The 20,699-nt window shown below is 40.9% G+C and overlaps 1 protein-coding gene across 5 annotated transcripts in view; it reads left to right on the forward strand.

The window, feature by feature from the left end:
* DPP6 (dipeptidyl peptidase like 6) overlaps nt 1-20,699 on the forward strand; it is a 530,216-nt gene that overhangs the window by 487,868 nt on the left and 21,649 nt on the right. For all 5 annotated transcript variants that reach the window (XM_088158874.1, XM_088158879.1, XM_014872222.2 and 2 more), the window contains exons 13-16: nt 1,821-1,928; nt 2,915-3,006; nt 4,706-4,753; nt 6,662-6,780. In XM_088158874.1, the coding sequence (XP_088015000.1) occupies nt 1,821-1,928; nt 2,915-3,006; nt 4,706-4,753; nt 6,662-6,780 (367 nt within the window). The remainder of the gene's footprint in view (nt 1-1,820; nt 1,929-2,914; nt 3,007-4,705; nt 4,754-6,661; nt 6,781-20,699) is intronic.

Consider the following 20,699-nt stretch of genomic DNA (forward strand, 5'->3'; position numbering starts at 1 on the left):
CTATTATTATGGGATTCAGTCAACAATAGTTGACAAAAGGCTTGGGCAGTTCATATCACATGTCCAGTGTAGCTCCCTAAATTATAAAATCCTGTTGCAAGAGAATTTCAGTCTGTGTCCCCATTTACCACCTGGGTAAGTCATCACTGTGTCACAAAGTTCTGACTGCATTCATGTGTTGCCTTTCCAGCAATGGAACATGCAAACAGACTGTCTTGTACCATCAGCCCAGTGCTAAAACCTCACATCTGTCACCTGTGCCATGAGCCTCCCTCCCCGTAGCTCTGAATGAACCTCAAACTCATCAGTCCAATGCCTGCTCTGGCTGGCAGAGACATATTGCTGGAATGTATAATGCAGGAGGCACAGATATAGAAATGGAGGGTGAACTCATTGCTACCTACCTCAGGAAAGGAAAACCTGTCGAGCAGAAGGTTTGCCTGAGCTATCACAGTCATTATTCAATGAGGTTTCTCCTGTCATGAAAGACATTTGGAAATAATATAGAGTTTCGTGTTTCAGCTTCCAGAACAATGTCAGAAACAAATGAAACCATTATTTCATAGACCTGCAACAAGCTGCAAATAGGCACATTTTAAAATACACTGGAAACCTAAGCAGGGGAAAATAAAAGGCAAAAAGAACAGTTTGAACACCTAATAGAGCAGTGACAAATCTGATAAATAGCAAAAAAGAATTAATCAGTAAAGAACAAAGGAGCAAAGGAACACAGAGTAAGAATAATGTGTTAGCTTATGGGAAATAAAAAAGTTGATTCCTTTTCTGTGCCATAAGTCTCCCTGTACAATCAGGTTCCTGCTGGTTCAGTGTGATGTCTTGGCATGTGCCAAGCAGAAAGTTCAAGGGGTTTGATTAACACTGAACTGAAGAGGACCCAGGAGAGGCTGGCAACAATCTCCTTGTTGATTGCCCTGGATAAAGAAGGGTTCACAAAGCCCAGCCGAGGAAGGGCTCATCCAGCCACAGAAAATCCTGATATCACAGGACAGCTTCAGCAGAGGTTCAGCTTTTTATTCACTCCCAACTAGTTGAGACTTAGAGTTAGCTTCATGTAGCCAGTCCTGTTGGTACAGTGCTCCTGTGTCCCACCACATGGACCCACTGCCTCCCCTGGTAATCTGCTGTTCAACCATTTCATGTAGTGGAGACTTCTCCTGTGCCTCAGGGTTCTTGTTCACAAAAAGAACACTCCCTTCCAGGAGATGCTTGCTTGCCACATGTGGTGTTTGATTTTCTTTCTGCTGAGTCTCTGCTATCTCTGAGTGAAAGTCCCAGTCACCCAATAAAAGTCAATCACTACATTCACCCGGGAGCTCTGTGTCAAAGGGAGTTCTGCAGAAGTTCCTTTCCTTCATCAATAATTCAGTGAGATAAGCATTTGCAAGACAGTAGAAAAAGACAGCAGTTAGATGCTGTTAAGTTGTGTTTCCTCCAGACAGGAACAGAGAGGTTCTTCCAGCAGGGTTTGTCACACTGGTTCTAAAGGCTCCAAGTGCCCCGAGCAGTCAGCTGTGTGTGTGCACTTTGGCTTTGCAAATGGGAATTGACTTTATAGCCAAGGAACTCGCCTTGCTGCCTGTCCTCCCATAGCTGAAAGGTGTCTGCTTTCCCAAGAGCAAGAAGCAATAATGCTCAAAACTTTCTCCAGTTTTCAGTGAGCTCTTTGTTTGCCTCAGGCTGCTGTCAAAGAGCACTTTCTGCTTTGCTGTGAATTAATTTTACAGGGCTTTGGAGTGCTGAGCCATTCTAAATACAACCAATCAAGACTAATGCACCCCTTAATTTTGCTGCTCATACAGAATGAAGAGCCCGTGTTCTCCAGGGATGGTCGGAAGTTTTTCTTCGTGCGCGCCATTCCCCAGGGAGGCCGTGGGCACTTCTACCACATCGCCATGTCATCGTCACAGGTGATGCCTTACGTTTTAAGCTTTTCTGTTCTCCTTGAGTGTGCTTTTCTGTTGTGCTTGGGTGATGAAGGAAAAACAGTTCCTATTCCAGCTAAGAACTCAAGGACAATTTCTTCAAACTTCAGGCCCTAAGCATAAACAATGTGAAAAGAGGAGGGAGGGCAACCAAGCAAGCGAGGAGGATGACATTTCATTATTTGAGGCTATTAACTGGACAGTTGACTCCTGCATGCAAATGGACTAAAACCTATAAAGATGTGAGCTCTCATAACCAAGCTCTCTTTTGCTTCCATTTTGGAGCCATCCAGGCAGGGCCACAATTGGTACTGGCAGGGTGTGGCCTTGAAGAACTCTCAATAAATATCCATTTTATTCCCCTTAACTCTGTAGGCTCTGTTCCAGCTCCTCTAGGCATCAAGGTGACTCACTCACTGCTACTGCTCTGGCTCTCACCTGAGGCAAAAGCAATAAAAACTGCTGTCTGTGCTTGTAGCAGTGAGATGGGGAGGTTCAGATGCAAAAAAAAAGTCTTGTGCATAAAAGAAAACCTCCAACGATGCTTTATTTGGGCATAAGAATGTGAATTTCCAAATGAAATGCTTAGAAGAAAAAGGCCAGTCAACTGTCTCTTTCCAAATATTATTATTGCTTTGTTTTGGTTTGGTTTTTTAATGCCACCTTAGCTGTAGATAAGTAAATATCCACCCTGCCATAAAGGATTAAATAGAAACATGTGGGCACGTTGGATTAGAGGAAGGGATTTGAAATTGCTCTGTGCTGAATTCACCTCATTATCTTCAGTAGAGTCATGGTTAAGATGATTGACTGACTGTTATTTCTATGCCTGCAGATTCACAGAAATGGCAGGTGTAGTGATGGAAATTGCAGACTTTTGGTTTATTTTTAATTGGCAACAGAGCCAGAAGAGCTCCCTTTTTCAGAAGTTTTAACAATAAAGAAATCTACTTCTCTTTTCTTCCTGGCAGCCCAACAGCAGCAATGATGACTTACAGGCTATTACATCTGGAGACTGGGATGTGACAAAGATACTGGCATATGATGAAAAGAGGCAGAAAATGTAAGTAAACTTTGTCCTGACAAATCAGAGTTCCTTTGTTTAGCCCTGGGCTCTGGGTCAGTTACAAAGGTGTTGTGTATTCACTGAAACCTGTGAGCATGAGGAAATGGGGATGAGAAAGCAGGAGAAGCTGTCTCCGTTTTGGCTTAACCTCTCACACCATTACACATATCTTGTGTTATTTTTGTTTATCTCTACTGTTCAAACCTCTCTTTCTATGACTATTAAATAAATTTGTGCAGAGGAGTAATTTCTCCTGCTGCAACTTCTGATATTAGCCTCTGCAGGAAAGCAGCCTGTTTTCATCAACCACCTAGTCAGTTTTGGAAAGAATCCTTTGTCAAACTGCAAAAATACCAATGCAGTGGGAAAAAAAAAAAAAAATTTAGTCAGAATTAGAAAAAAAGGAAAAAAAAAACCCAAAATAAAAAAACCCCAAACCCACCCTTCTTCACACTTGCTCTTTATGCTTGTTAAACATCTTTTGTAAATATTCACTTTTTCAAATACACTTCAAGAAATTACATAAGAAAATACTTAGACAACTTTCTGAAATCAAATAACAGATTCCTTTCCAGAAAATTTTTCAAGTGGATACAAGGTTGTCACTGCTCACTTACTTAAGGTCACTGAACAGCTTAGTAAATAGTCTCTGAAATATAATAAACTTTGAGTGATCATTAAGAGCTCAGTGCTTCTTCAAGCTTTTGAATGCTCTCAAGTATCAATAACTTCAGAATAATATAAAATTATAGAAATATAGAATCATAAAATGGCTTGGGCTGGAAGATAAAGACCATCCAGCTCCAGGTCCCTGCCAATGGGCAGGGACACCTTCCAGTGGACCAGGTTGCCCATCACACCTGGCCTTGAACACTTCCAGGGGTGGTCTAAGTAGCAAACCAGCACCAAAGTCTTATTGGCATTTTGACTGGCCAGTCAAGCAGAAAATGCTACACACGATTTGTGCAATCAATGTGTGCCTAGGCAGCTTGTTGGGAGCAGATCAGCAGGGATGAAAATCCTTGCTGGCATTCTTCACCCCGTGGATGCTACATTTGCTCCTGTGTTCTAGCCTTACCCACACAAAATAATGCATCTGGGGGATTAATTCAGACTTCCCAGGTGGGACTGAGGTTGGCCACCTCCTGCAGCATCACTATCTCACCTCCAGAAGCTGCCACTGTACAACAGAGCCTGTTGTTGTTGTTTATCCAGAATGGAGCTCACCACAGTCCCAGCACAAAACAAGTACAACAAAATGTTCTTCAGATTCATGCTCTGCCTTCCCATCTAACCCTGATTAGCTGTCTAACTAGGCAAAGAAAAACTGTGGCCAGAGGAGTAAAAAACTTCCTCTAGAGAAGAAGAAAGGTCTTTAAAAGAAATTCTGAGCCATGAATCTTGAAGTAAAAAGGTGGATGTCTTCCAATTAACCACTTGATCCTTTTTGACCCACTGACATGACCAGTGTAGGACCCACAGTTTTCCATGCTTGTTTTAATTTCAATGCAGTCTGCAATGTACTGCTATTTACTTGAGCCTCTCAGTGGTGTCCCTCTGTATCCTTTTCTAGTTCAGTTTAAGCTTTCCTTGCTTTCACCAGATTGTGAAAATGGCAATATGAGTGAAGATGTTGTACGAGACGCTTCAAAACACCCTTCTAATGGTGCAATTCACTTTTGTTTTCCTCCTCCAGTTATTTCCACAGCACAGAAGATTCACCAAGAAGGAGACATTTATACAGGTATGTGCTTTAATAACCTCATATAAAGAATTTCCCATTTCTTCAGTTTTACACAAATCATAAGCAACTGCAGTAGAAGCAGTTTCTAAATTTTTTTTCTTTAATGGCATTGCAAGAGCTTTCAGTGTGTCACTGGAAGAGACAGAACAGTGTAACCATAGCAAAAACAAATGCTTGACACTTGGAAATGTTTTACGTTTAGTTATTTTCTCATATTAATGCAAATTTCAAATTGGTGTCAAGATTAACTATCACAAAACTTTCCAACAGAACTGCTTAGCACTTGAAGGAATTCAGAAATACATAAACTAATGGCATAAACTGTCTTAATACCTTCCAACAGAGATTTTGAGAGATTTGATAGTAGCTCACCTCTTCATGAAACGGAAAAGAATTAACAATATTTTGTGTCTACACACCGTTTTTCTGCAGTTCCAGAAGATTTTAGTCTTCCCTAAGTATATGATGAGTAAAAGGCTGGGTTTGCAGCAAACTATTGGTAGTGTTGCCATTGTGAAATATTGTGGAAGCAGATTACAAAGTGGAAGAAACACAAACTATATGGAATCATTATTCTATTTTTCCTTTTTTACTTCTCAGTCAGCCTGCTGCCATCACAACATCTGCAGTGAAGGGCAGAGTTGGTGAAGGCATCAGAGGATAAGGGACAGTCAGTGCATTTTCCTTCTTTCACATGACATCATACCTTTTTTTTTTCTCAGTGGGAAAGAAGCTAGATCAAAGTAAATTACATGTGATTGAATATTTTTTTTCCTTTCAAGACCTATATGCCTGTTCTCTGCAATCCACAATTTATTGAGACTGTTTATTTCCTTGAAAAAATTTGTAAAATTATATTAACCCTTCATTTATATTGAAATTAGAAGAAAACCTCACTTCAAAAACAGAGTCCAGGCACAGTTCAAGAGCTGCTGGCATGTGTGAAAGCACTCCCCACTCTTCCTTGTCAGCATCCATCTCTCCCTGGTGCCTCATCAGCCTCATGTCCCCACTCAGACAACAGAGAAAGAGCAGATGAAAACCTGTTTAGGGCTTTATTCCCTCCTTTTTGTGTTTTATTTAGTAGATTTAATTAGGACTGTAGTCAGAGATAAAATCTGAGCCTAAACAAGAGCCCATGATCTACTCATTTCAGTCTGTGATCCTAAAAACATTGCTCAGCCTCATCTCTTGAAGTGGTAGCAAAAAAACCATTCATCTGCTTTACAGTAATACTGAAAAATCTCTGGGTTATTATTCTTGAAGTTTCAAAATGCTGTAGTGGGGCAAAATGCTTTCTATTAATATTTGCTAATAATCTGCAATTCTTCAACTTTCAGTGGACTCTCAGCAGCAAACTTGTGAGGACAGGCCACGTTTCCTCCTTCAACAACAGATCCCTATATACAATCTTTGTCCTTGAGGGTTATAAGAGCAGCTATTTAAACCTGTAAAAAGGGCTTTGGCCTCTGAGGCAGCAGCTAGCAAATCAGACCAGTGATGCAACCAATAAGAAACTTAAAGAAAGCAATTCCAGCTCTTTATTGTCTGTTATAATATAAATAAGTGTTGAAATTTTGCTCCTTTGTTTCATGCCTTCATCCACCAAATTATGACTTCCTCCTGGGGAATTGCAACCATCATTTTCTTTTAAAAACTGTACCTTTCTTCATAACCACCTGACCTTGCAAAATGACATCAGTATCCATTTATATATTCTCTATTCAAGCAGGAGGGGAAAAAAAATCCATTACTGCTATTTAAACTCAACCAAATGGAAATACTTTGTCTCTTACTAATGTTGGACACATTAGATTTATATTCTTGTTCTAAAGAAAGGTTCAAGTAATGTTGCTTTCAAATAACATTTGCTCAGTGACCTTCATGGAATTGTATTAACTTTTTCAGTGCAAGCACAAATGGGAACTTCAACAGGAGGTGCCTGTCCTGTGATCTGATTGAAAACTGTACTTATTTCAGTGCATCCTTCAGCCACAATCTGGAATACTTCCTCCTGACATGTGAAGGTATGTTGGGTTCTGCTACTGCAGTTGTTGTGCCTCGGGGGCAGGATTTAGAGCCAGCACTGATCTCTTCAGACATCCTGTGTACCTGTGGTCAGCTTTGAAAGATTGGCCACGAATATCTGGGTCACATTGCTTTTAAAGCTTTACTCTTGACATTTTTCTTTTCTTTTGTGTTTTTACTTGTAGCTAGAAAGGAAATATTTACAACCTTTTGCTGTGCATACATGCACAGAAGGTAGAGGGAGATTCCCTTAGCCACCACAAGCATCCTTAAAGGAAAATAACAGCAAAACCTGGAGGATATAAAACATCAGAAAATTTATGAGAGAGAAGCCAGCAAGGGGGGGTTGACTGTGGGTGACTGGAGCTAAGCTCCAGATACATCAAGCAATACTGTGAGCAGAGGGATTTAAAGTAAGTTACAACAAAAATTAGACAATTTGCCACGGAAAAGCAGGAGAAATGTGCCCAATGGACAGCGTGAGTACAGAATATCTGGAGCTTCCCCACTCATTCATCATAGACCTACTTTAACTTGCTAAAGTTAATAATCTGCAGGTCCAACAGGGATTTCCTGCTTTGAAAATGCCTGAGAGTATCCAAGAGGCTAAGGATGCATTTCAGGAGAAGGGTCATTTTCTCCAGCTCTGTTAAGACTAAATGCAGAACTCCACAAAACTTAAGCCTATATAATTTAATTCTGCTTCATTATCCAAAATTGCACACCAGTCATCTCCTCCCAGGATCGAAGCTGCTTAAATGGCTGCATGTCCTCTGAAAAAAGGCTTGAAAAGCATCAAGCAAACAAGAAATTCCTGATTTTCAACAGCTCAGGAGGGAAGTGAGTAGGTTTTGAAGGGGTTTGAGGAAGGAATTCATTACTGTGAGCATGATGATGCCCTGGAACATGTTGCCCAGAAAAGTTATGGATGCCCCATCCCTGGAAGTGTTCAAGGCCAGGTTGGATGGGGCTCTGAGAAACCTGGGACAGTGGTGCCCATGGCAGGGGGACATCAGGTGTCTCTGTGCTGATGCAGGGGCTGCCCCTTCTCTGACTGCCAAGCTGCCCCCAACTGTTTGTGGTGAACACAAGGGTAAAGAAGAAATATTTGAGATGGCAACATGGGAAATAATCAATATAAAATGGAGAAGTAGAATGGTTACCACAGTATAAAATACAATACCTGGTCTAAATTGTAAATACATGGTTTTCCCCTGGAAGGGAATTATAGGCTGAATGTCAGAGGCATTTGGGGGTATTAAAAAATATATCTGGCAACACAGTACAGAAAAATAGCATTAATAGGGCAACACACTAATTAATTTAATGGACTCATTAACTTAATGGACTTGTAAATCTGAATTTATAGTTATGGCAGACATATGCAGAGAAGTGTCAATAAACATTCGGTTCTGTAGTAAATATTATATTTAGGAAGTTCCTCCCTTTAAAAGAAAAAAAAACTCATTTATTTTTCTTCTTCTTTTCATTTCAAGAACAGCTGTCAGGACCTACCAGAGATAGTGTCCATTTCTTTTGCACCAAGATAATTGTTTTACTGTAGTTAGAAGCATTTGTGAATAACGAGATTAGGGTTTCTAAAGGGCCTTATCAACAGTTATGAGGTGATTTGTTTTTGATTACATGATATCTTATCCACAAAAACCTGCAGTGATACCCGAAGAGATTAATGAGTTTTATTAGTATGCACATTAATCCAGTACACAAGATAATGATTTTGCATAATAAACTGTGGACCTGTTTTCAGCTGCTGTAAACAATAACTCAATTAGAAGGTCATTAGAGTTAGATATATTTACATCTGCTGAATATATCTTTGTCTGAATTTTCATTATTCAGGACTAAATCTTCAAATCTCACTGTAGCACAAATACAGCACAGCTTCATCTGCAGAGCTTGTCTCAGTATCTCCATTCAGATACCTTTAAAAGATATGCATACATGAGAAATCTTGGTAGAATTTCCATTTTCATTGATTTTACAAAAATATCAGTCCATTTGCACTTGGTGGAGTTAATCCTTATTTACATGACTCAAAGTGAGAGGTCTTTCAACCTATTTGCTTTCAAGCAGTTTGCAGGAACCACATTTCTTTTTGGCGTTTTTCATGTAGGATCCATCTAAGCTCAGATGTGTGCTATGGGTGCACTTGCAGCAGGGACAGCTCCCTTTGGTTCCTGTTGCAGCTGATGTGAGCCAGGTCAGTGGAAACCTCTGTTCTGGATGAAGTACAGATTTCTGCATAAAACTATCAGCCTTTGGACATAGAAATAGGTGTTGTGGTTTCATGGAGAATCACCTGGATCCACTAACAGAACAATTCCTTTTCCACAGCTCCTCAGACTGTTTGGCCACAGCTTGGCCGTGCCTCAGCTCCTCAGGGTGTTGGGTTATGGCTCACAAGCATTCATGCTCTAGTATAGTTTAGATTAACAGAAAATCTTATTTATTGATATGCACATAGAACACATAAAAGGAAAAGCTTCTTGAATAAGGATATATCAAGGCACCCTGCAGATCCTGTAGTTGATCAAGCAGATGGAGCAAGCCCACCAGGGTAAACAAGAGTTTGTCTTACAATGTCTGCTCCCCAAAGGCTTCTGCCCAGAGTTCCTATCTCTGTTTGCCTCCCAAAAAATCCCCACAGTTGGAGCCAACGTTCAAGACCAGACAGTGGCAGACAGTACCTGTGGCTGTTTAGTGCTTTCTTCTCCATAATATGTCTAACATGCATAAATTTGTATCCAAATATGTATAAAATACATAAATCTCCATAATATGTATGAAATGCATCAATATGTAAAAAAGCACCCTGAGCTCAGGTCTTGCTGTCTGCTCTGTGACTGTGACATTAAAATGTGTGTTCACAGTGATCACTGGTGTACCCTATGTCAGCCTCACATGTATCTTTGGGAGGTAGCTAAATTAAATGATTTTATTGTAATCAAGCCTGTAATAGGTTTAAAAATTGTATTTTCTCAGCTGTCCACAGAAAAAAAAGCATGGGCAAATGTCTATGGCTTGAAAACAATTTCTGTACTGACAGAGAATAACCTCCACCATACCTCAGTTTCACTCTGTCCTTTCCTTTGTGACCTTCTGCTGCAAATTTCATTGAGTTTAGAGCCACAGACATGACTGTGGCTCAGCTGAACTTCTCTGTAATGGATGGAAATGTTTGTAAGATTTGAGCAATCAATCAGTGCTTATAAAACACCCTGTGATACTTGAATGACAGACAAGGGAAAGGGAAAATATGTATCCTAAAAGAAGCCCAAAAAACCAGGAAAGGTCTGGCATCACTCATTTGATCCCAAAGGTCAAGAGCTGGAAATTTTCTATTCGTTTTTTTTTTTTTTTGGTACTTTAAGAGCAACATATGATTTCCTTAAAAGATTTTTTTGCTGTCCTGCAGAATACATTTAACAGCTTTGCTACCTGGCTGTAATAGAAGGTTACCTCTCTTGAAAGAGGACAGTGTAATGCTTACTGTCAGGAGGCAACATTTATTGCAATCAGCCAGTCCCAGAAGGCTAGTTACCTTATTTTTCATCTAATTTTATATGCTCATGATTGAATTACTGTAGCAGGATCTAAGGAAACATGATGCTTTGCAGGCTGCTGTTAGATTATCTCCTCTAGACACGGTTGAAAAAGCAATAACTGCTCGACCAAGGTCACTCCTACTGTCATTTTCACCATAAAATATGGGTTTACACTTCTGCCTCTTCTCATAAACCAGCACAGGCACCTCCACTGATTCCCTCTAAGATAAACAGAAATAAAATCTGGATGGAAGTGGTTTGCTATTTCATACATAAATTTAATGGATTTTTCTCAACTGAAATGGGATGTAAATTTCAAGTTCATTGAGAAAGGGATAGGAAATTGCAAATTTTGGCTACAGGAAGCAATTTATTCCTGTTTCTTGAATGGGACTCAGACACACAGGGTGCAAGGCTGAATGATACAAGCCAATAACTCACTAAACACCATTTTTAGGTGATAGCTCCTTCTCTGAAGGATGAAGCCCTATCAGTTACTACCACTGTAGTCAACTGTGCAGTGTTTTAGTATTTCCATTGTACATGGGTGAACTTTGTCTCCACTGACTCCTTCAGTCTCTCACCAGTGTAACCCACCAGGAAAACTCAACTCCTGATGAGGTTGTTCACAGGGAAAGCAAGGGAAGCAGCCCTTTATGTCACAGGACAATTGATACTCTGACACTCAGGTGCTTTGGCTGCAGTGTCTTCACTCTCATAAAAAAAAAAAAATCTGTGAAATCACAGAGAGTTTCAGTTGGACTCACAGAACTGGCAAATGTTTCCTGGAATCTGGAGTTCAAGTCCCTAATGTTGCAGACCTTGGGATTGTAGCATTCTTTATGTAAGTTGGTCCTTCTCCATCAACTGACCTCATCCATAAGCTCATCCTGGCCCTAGGGAGGTGTGATTTTCCCCAAAAAGGGTTAATGCCTTCTGGCTCTGAGGCAAGAGAAATAGAGGGGAAGACCCTGGCCTGTGCATACCTGTCTGCAATTAATGGCATTTAATACACAATGAAAATGGTGAGAGGAGGGCAGTGTTGTTCATGGGATGCCTACCAGCCTGCTAATTAAAGTTCTCAATAATCATGTGTTATCTAAAAGGGATTAATCATTTTTAGGGATGTCAAAAAGAAAATTGGAGGGGAGAGGACTGTAACGAGGGCTAAGGGAAGATTTTTGTCTCATTCTTGGCATGGCTGCTGGTGATAGAGAAGTGCCGTGACCATACACTGTGTATTATTCTTCATTCAGGGACCAATTAGGGGAGAAAGAGCTTTCACTTTGAGGAGGGACAGCAGTGTAACTGACCAGGGAGCTATCTTCTTCTATAGCCTTCCCTCCTCTTCCCAGACACAGTAAGATTGTTTTGTTCCAAAATTCCATAAAACCACTGTTGTTTATCCTGTCTCTTTGAAGATTATCTCTGCTGGAAGCTGTGTCTGTGGCTGACTGGTAGCCTTTATTGTCAGTTTTGTGCAGGCCAAATGACTTTAAAGCTGTCTCACTCTTTGGAGAAAAGAAAGCAGATTATTGTAAGAAAAATGTTAAAATATTGTCACTGGATTTTGCTCCTCTCTGGCACTGTCCTCTCTGGTATTGTGGTTCTCAGCAGCTTAGCCTAGATGCTGTAGATCAGTAATGACAGGTAACAGAAGTTAAATAATTTTTGCCTTTCCTAGCAGGCAACTCTGCAGCTGTGGAGCAAAATGTTATGTTGTAACTGAGTTGTGCTTGATAAAATACCTACAGAACAAGTACAAAAGGAATTTATGTGAGTATATCTGCTTTTCCCCATATGTGTCCTCTGAGCCAGTGAAGACAACAACTCTGTAACTGCACTGCTGGCCCTGAGGCACTGAGGGGTGCCTATAGGCCTGGGAAATCTTTAAAAATAGGATTTATTGCTCTTACTTCCTGCCAGACAAAAATCGTGTTTTAATCCCATTCACAGATAACAAGTGGTACAAAAGCACTGATTAGAAAAAACTTTGCAGTTTAAGGATCTCCTTTGAGAGTGATTCATACAAATGAAGGAGCAGCACAACCAAATTAGCCATGATCTGAGTCAGGTTTCTCATGCCATTGGACATTCATTCATTCTGGCTGTGGTTTTATGAGTTTTAAAGACAAGTGCTGCAAGTTTTTTTCTTTATAGAGGCAGCAGGTAGCTATAAACTTCTCAGCTCCTTAAACTGTTCCTTGAGAATTTAATTATCTTCTTTCCTTCCTCTTGGAGACAATTGGAAATACCATCTGGAGATGGGAACAGGAACATCACTTGCTGCTTTTGCTTAATAGGTTTATGCTGAGCCTTGAAAAGCCCTTTTGTTCTTCCACATTTGTTTTATTTTCCAGAATTTTGCTGGGGTCAGTAAAGATTTTCACTACCAAGGTTCATCAAATGATCTGGCTCTGCTTTGTGGCAGGTTGTCCTGACTTTGCTTTTGAACACATTTTAACACCACAGAGCCCAGAGCACGATTTAACAAGGTTCAGCCTTCCACTGTGGGGAAGTCTAAACCCCTGGTTTGGAATCCTTTTAGGCATCCAGCTGGTTCTGCCCACTGATGTGGACACAGCACAAGCTCCTGCCCACACAGATGGCAGAGGCCTGAAATGTTTGGTGCTTCTGGAGTTTACCACAGACAGAGAAATTTTTAGTGTAGATGAGTCTAAGTCATGAAAGCCACTGAGTGAAATCAGTGTTTTATGGTGAGGGCTGCTTTAGGAGAAGCATTTGTGTTTGTTGTGAGCAGGATCCAAACCCAGGCTCGTGTCCTTGATCAGTGCCATCTCTCTAAACCCAGTCTGTGATTGCTCCCTAGCCTTTCTCCAACTTTCTTTTAATAACATGGGAGGGGCATTTTACTAAAAATCACAGACCAGCACTCTGGGCAAGGAGTGGAGGCTGGAAGTGATCAGAAAAGTGGGAAAAGTGGGTCATTTATGCTGCCTCATGTGCTGCATTTCCCATGAAGAGTGTGAGATAAACTGAGCCAGCAGCTGGGTGGGTGGAAAACCCTTTGAAGCACCAGCTTCCAGCATCCAGCATCACTGGCATAGCTCAGCTACAGATTTAAACCCAGCAAACATAAAATTCTGAGCAATATTTCTAGTATTGTGGCTACATTTCATGTCATTACTGAAAAAAGACATTGACTCTTTTTGGGGAGATACATATTTTGGAAAATCTAGTGTTTTGTTCTATCATGGGATTATCAGCTGATTTAGAGAGACGTGAATGAGTGCTATATGAAAAGCTAAGTTAAAATCAATAAATCACATGGATTTATTGATGAATTTCACTAACAAAGTAACATTTTGCTTTGTTTTGCCCATCTACTTATGGATTCAGTCTCTTTCATCTGCACTTGTAAGTGGCTTTGGGAAATCTTTTTCCATGAAAATCGCTTAAAACGTCACTCTTGTGAAAATTTTGAATTTAACATTCATCAAAAAAACCAGGGGTTCTACTCATAAAGACTTACTTTGTGAATAAAAGTGTCTGAAAGCTTTCTGCCTCAGGATAGAAGACCGTGACATTTGTCTTTCATTGTGAATTAATCCAATCACATTTTTCTTCAGTTTCTCCATCAAAATCACAGGGCCATGTCACAGAGATATATTTAGCAGTAATTTTTACATTTATGGCTCCTTCAACAGAAAAAGTTTAATATTATTTAGTATCTTGGGAAAACCTATACTGATATTTATCAGGATACAGGAAGAGGGAGTAGAAATTTTATTGTTGGCAAAATAAATACTGCACTAAGTTTTAAATTTGAATTAGGGAGAGGTATGAAAATACTTTTGCAACCTTTCTCCAGATGATCATTTTCATGCTCTTACCAAGGGGCAGCAGAGGTATAGAGAGAATTAGTGGCTTGCCTATGGACACATCTGGAGTCAGGTATCATGACCCCCATTTCCTTCCTCATATTGCAAGACAGTACTCCAAGGAAAAGCAGCACTGACTCCTGGAACAGACCAGAAATATGACTCCTTCTGCAGCCTGTCTCCATCCTAGATGGTGGATAATTAACCCTCTTCAGGATTTTTGCAATAATGTACCCATCAGGGACGTGTCTGCCCAGCTCCTGCAATAAGAGGTTGGTTCATGCCTTCAGGCAGGAGAATAATGAACCTCTTTCTACATCTTCCTCAGTCCCTTCATTTAATCAGACCTTTTAACCTGTGCCATTTGGGCCAGACCTGCCATCCCAGGAAAGCAATGGAAAATCTGGAGACAGGATATTTTTACTAATCATGGACAAGCAGATGTAACTCAATGATTCACAAAGCACAAGTGTATAAAGCAGTGTTTTAAATCTCTCTACATTGCCCAGATATTGCCTTAAATATCACGTAGAAATGTTGGGTGTCACAGTCTCATCAACAACATTCCTGGAACCAGATTGTAATTAGCAGTTGTTATGCTCAGGTAAACATCAATGCAAGCCATAATGGAAGTATACAGCTTAGCTCTTCCCTGAATATATTGGGCTATTTATGAACTATAAACAGCTCCATATTTGGGCAAATATATATGCAAAAAGCAGATAGATTGCTTTCTTTGTTCCTTTTTCTATTGCAAAATAATCATGGTTTTTGTACAGTACTATTGGATTCTCTAAATCTTGAGTTAGATGTGGATGCTTATGACACATATACTTACAAATAGGTGGTTTTTACAATAGTTACCTTAATTTGTTGACCCACATCCAAACATGGAGAATTCAAAGACACATTTGGTAACAGTGCTCTGAGAAGTCCTAACCAGTTAGGTTAGGACACATGGATTTGTATTTTTTTCTGCTGTCACGAGCTCCTTTAGACAACTCAAGCAGCTCTTGTAATTCCAGCTTCCTAGAGGTGTTGTGAAAATGAAATCCATTCCTGACTGCAATGCCCAGATGTGCAGTGACAATAAGGGGCACAGAGGCTCCTAGACGGATAAATTTCCAGAATGGTTTTGAAAGCTTCAGTGAATCTTCAGTCTATTCACTGCAGAGAAACCTTCCTAGCACAGAAACCCAGCCATCAGTGTGCAGGAGAGCAGTCCTGTGACAGAAGCAGCATGCAAAGTGATTAACTGGTGCTGGAGTGAGGAGTTAACCAGGCATGGCTGCAGACTTTTACAGTGCCACGTCTCCACCACAATCCAATTACGAGCCTGTAATTACACCACGGGCATTAATAAGTGCAGGGCCAGTCCTCCCAGGTGCTGGGTGCTCCTAACTCCCTCCAGCCACATCTGGAGGCACCCACAGCAGCAGAGGAGCCCTGGGTGTGTTGTGGATGGGGCTCCAGCCAGCCCAGCCTCCCGTGCCCCCACAGCATCACTCAGGGCCTTTAGAGATAGGCAGGGATCTCTGGAACCAGGCACTGGGGTTTGAGTTGTGGCAGCACTCAAGCAGTTATGGAAAATGTAACACCCCATTTTGGCTTAAAGCATGTCATTATGTGTTGTGTGTTTTCACAGAACTGTGAGTGTGTCAGGATCTGGGAGATCCAGTGCAGCTGCAAGGGGAAATATCTTCCTGTGGCTTTTTGTCACTTGGAGGGTCCTCAGACATGTACGTGTGTGCTGCTTGCTTCTTGTGGGTGATATGGAACTGCTGAGCTCCTTAGAAGGATTTGAACAGAGAAACAATTTGCTTCTCAAATGCTACTGGGGTAGCATTAGGTATTAGGTATTAGGTATTAGTATTCCATTAGGAGAGTTTTCTGTCCATAATGCCCAAATTAAAATAATAGAAACTCATTTTCTTGCTTTTGAGAGATGAAGAAGCTGAAAGTCCTATTTAACCTCCCCAGGTAACCACTCCAAGGTGACTTGGAGCACCTCTGGCAGATAATCAGGGAAAGCTTGTGGTTGTGGGTACAAATATCTCACTCCAGGGCCTGAAAATAATATTAAATGCACAGGAAGGAAATACCTTCATTTAATCCCTACTTAAATTTAGTTAGGTAGAAAGCCTGCTGCCTAGCAAGATTTCTGAAGCATATGGATTTAGTGCCAACTAAAAGTGTCATAAAACTGCCCATCATGGTAAAGGCAAAGCATCTTAGAAAGGCTCACTTCCTACTGGAATTCAAATAAATGCTTTCTAAGTGCAGCTGGTCCTGCTAAGAGGGCCAGAGTTTGGCAGGTGACCTTTGGCAAATATCATAATAAATTAACTTGTTGAGATCTAAAGAGACTTAATTGGATGCTGAAATAACTATTAGCACTGAAAATGGGTTTTATTAACCAAGTCAAGAGCCTGTGGATATAAAAGTGCAGTAGGCACACCTCAGTTTAAACAAATGTGAAATGCTGATATCTGGATTTTATTACTGGGATATGCAGCAGCTGGAGGCTACAGCTCCATGTAGCCACCCAGTAGCTCTGAGGACTTCAGGCAAGGCTGAGAGCCCACTTTAAATACTTCCTTTACTGCTGACACCATAAGCAATAACTGCCAGGTGGGAGGAGGAAACTCAGGTTGTTTCCACCTGCTGTCCCAACAGGTTGTGCCTCCCTGGGCCCCACCTCACCTTACTGTGAAATTTAATAACTCCCTGTTTAGCTCCTTATTGTATTTTTCTCAGTACATCTCAGAGGAACACAGCACTGCCTGTCCACAAGGAAGACAAAGTCAGTGCAGATCCATTCTCTGTTCACCTCAGGGGCTTTTTCACCAATCTGCTGCCTGTGCCACAAACAGTCTCACACTGAGCTGAGCCCAGGAACTGAACTAAATTAAAATTAAATAGAATTTTTTTTTTCTGATGAGATCAGAATTTCTAGAAGCTGTTGTGCTGCTTTACTGGATGATTTTACAAACATTTCTGATCTTGCAAGGGAGTGGGAGATGCTGCCATGGAACCAAGTGGCTGAGGTGGGGATGGAAATAGACAATTCTAAATTCAGTGTCTTAGGGAACCTCAGTGAGGATTTCATCGCCATAGAAATATACAATACCCTGAGTTGGAAGGGACCCACAAGGATCATCAAAGTCAGACCCTGTCCCTGCACAGGACCACCCCAAGCATCATTTGGAAGTTTTTTATGGGCCACCAAATGACTGCAGCCTATTACTGCTGCACTCCAGACTAGAATGGCATCTGTATTCTATATCATTCAAAAATAAAATATGGTTTTCATCAGTTCACCCAGATGTAATGGATTTGGTTTTTTAATCCCACCAAGTACTATAATATACTTCAATATAAATTTTTGCTACTTGGCTCTTGATGTGCAGGTCTTGGGGGTTTGGGTTTTCTGAACTGTCTGAGCTGCTCTTGGCTGGGTTCTGGGTGTACAGCAAAGGCCAGAAAACCAATATTTGTCAGTGTGTGCTCTGGAGGTCTGAACACAGGGGTGTCTGTCCAGGTAGAGCAGGGTAGGCAACCCCCAAGAGATTCTATCCTTGTGCGACCACACAAGGCAGGTATCCTGGCCAAAATACCCAAAATACCTGTCTAACAAAAGCCAGGACACATCAGAAACTCAGAGATAATGTTAAAGCACAGCTGAATGTCCTGCAATGTGCTCAGGACCCGCAGGAACCAGGCTGGTGCCCCAGCCATGTGCCTGCAGGTTCCCACCTGCTGGGATGCTAAACGGGCACGGCAGCATGCTGGGGCCTGGGAGGCATTCCCGGGGCCTGGGAGGCATTCCCGGGGTCTGGGAGGCATTCCCGGGGCCTGGGAGCATTCCCAGGGCTCACTCACATCCCAGGTCACCGGGTGAGCGTTATCTGCTGTGTCCAGAAGGGTTTCCCACACAAGGATGATTACCACAACCTCGGGTTCCCGTGTTCGCAGTAGCGGGGGGCTGTAATTAGCGCTTCCAGGCAAACTGTGACCTTCTGCAACTTTTCCTGAGGCTTATGAAGCCTTAATTAGTTTCTGCTGTTTTAAAGCATGCCCAGACTTAATCTCTGGGCCCTATTTATATTATAATTACTATATAATTCGCATTTGCATTCACTTGACTCCTTTTCTTACTTAACAGCCAAGGTTGGCTCTCGCCCCTCAAGTCCTTTGTGCGCAGTTCATGGGTCACAAATCCCATGGCTGGAGGCAGGGTAGGGGATGCTCATTCTCACTCCCTCACATGCTGTACAACTGAAAAACAGCAGGCTGGCATGAAAACCCCCTTCTGCACAAACAGAAGGTATCACCAGAGCTTTTTCTGCAGGGAAAGAAAGGATGGTATTCTTGGTTTGGACGTTGGATGAGAACTTCTTTTCTGTCTCCTGTTAACAACATAGTTACGACTATAGTTTGAGACTAATTAAAATGATGGCTTTAGTTGTTTCTTTGGTCTGAGATTAAATAAAATAGTGACTTTTGTGGATATTCCAGAACATTTTTTCTTCCTTTAAGCAGATTTCTCATTTATATTATAAACTATTTCACTCTATTCTTATATAACTTTAATGCGTTGTAAAATCCCCATAAATACTGACTGGCATAAAAAACAGGTGAAAAAAACCCCAAACTAATATGCATGAATATATAACAATAAAATTAATAGAAAATGTCTGCAATTTCAGTGCCTGAGAAAATATTGTGGAATTAAAAGGAAACTCCTCTCCCCTTTGAAATTGCCTCATTCTGCAAAGCAATATGTATTCTTTGCTTTGGATGTTTTGATCCTGTTTTCATTTTCTTGCTTGTAAATATGAGCTGCTTGGCATTGCCCAGAGGAAGGTGATCTATCATCTGCTTCCAGCCAGGGTTCTTGTCACTTGGTCATTCTGTACATATAAAATTTTATCTGAGCTCCACTCACAGGAGATAAATGACCATGACAACAGGCTTCCTCTGATGCCTCAAATAATGAAGCTTCACAAATCAGGCAGAAACCTCCTGCATGTCAAGACCAGGGTGCATGTGCGTTATTTCCAGCTATATGAGCAACCTTGGATGAACTCATTATTCTGCAGAGGGTAGTACAGATGTTACCATCCCACAAGATTTAAAGCTTCCTCTGAGGAAAACTGCTTCTTTCACCTTGTTTGCAAGCTGGACCAGCTGTAAGGTTTATTGCTGGCTTTTGTTTTCTGTTTGCATGGTGCTTGTTAAGCACCTTATTAATGCAGTCAGTACATTAAGGGTATATTAAAACCTGAGAACTCATGAGAGGAAAACAGGTTCATAACCAGACAATTTGAAGCAATTGTATTTATGGGTTGTTGGTGGTGTTTTTTAAGTTAATATCCAGCACCAGTTATGACTTAATTAGCTAGGAAATCATTATTTGGTTGCATGAGAATTTTACTTATGGAAAAGAATAAATTAAGATTATCTAAATCAATTTATACTAGGTTCTTAATGAAATAAACAGAAAATATGAAATGGAGTTTTATTTAGTCTGTTAATGAGGTGTAAATGGCACTGAGACAGAGTATTTTCTTTCATGCTGCAATTATAAGGAATTATCCTTTTTTTCCTTGAATATCATAAAATCATAGAATGGTTTGTATTGGAAGGGACCATGTACTAATCCAATAAGAAACCAATACTTTAAAAATAAGGACAAATGTTAACTTTCGGTTTCATCCCTTTCCAGAAATTGCAGAAAGTCTGAATTAAAACTGAATTGAAAGAGGTTAAATTGAGGTATTCAAATAGAACAGAACCTGGAAAAAAGAGGGAGTTGAGTATGGGGCATTCTCTGTTCAGATTCCATAGCTTGGACCAGCATACTACAATAAAATACCCTGGGCTTGGGGAAGTCAGTTACCCCCATGTGAACTGGAGTTTTCCTCTCCTGCCTCTGATACTTGCAACTCAAGGGGTGCATTCAGATTCATGAACTCTGAAAAGAAATTCTCCTAAATCTACCTCCTTTTCACATTTGATCTTATCACTGCAGTGGTTCTGATCTTCTCATTACCTGCTCCATGCCCTGGAGTTTGCCTGTTTTCCACCTTCCTCTTTGGATCCCTCCACATGCATTATTGCATTATGCTTTTTAAAACCTTAGCCAAAGCCTCGTGAAGGGGAGGAAATGCTCAGCCCACTCAATGTGACACCTCATTGGCTGATATTAATTAAGAAGGAGAAGAGGGAGATTAGTGAAAGGATTGTGAGCGAAGGTTAAGTACCAGCAAAAACAAACAGGAAGTAGATTATGATGAAGAGGAATAAGAGGCTAATTGGAGAATCAGCAGCAGGATTCATTAGGAGCTGATGTGGGGAATGACCTTACCCAGATTGTTCCCTGGCAGCCTGGGAACCCAAAGCTGGATGAAGCTGGTGGGATTTGTTAAGACACAAAGCTGATAAGCATCATCAGAAGGCAGAGATAAATGTTAGAGAAGCTGGATGTCTTGCAGGGCTGGACTGGGA

The sequence above is a fragment of the Sturnus vulgaris genome, chromosome 1 (assembly GCF_052056855.1).
Source record: "Sturnus vulgaris isolate bStuVul1 chromosome 1, bStuVul1.hap1, whole genome shotgun sequence".
In the NCBI taxonomy this organism is placed as follows: domain Eukaryota; kingdom Metazoa; phylum Chordata; class Aves; order Passeriformes; family Sturnidae; genus Sturnus; species Sturnus vulgaris.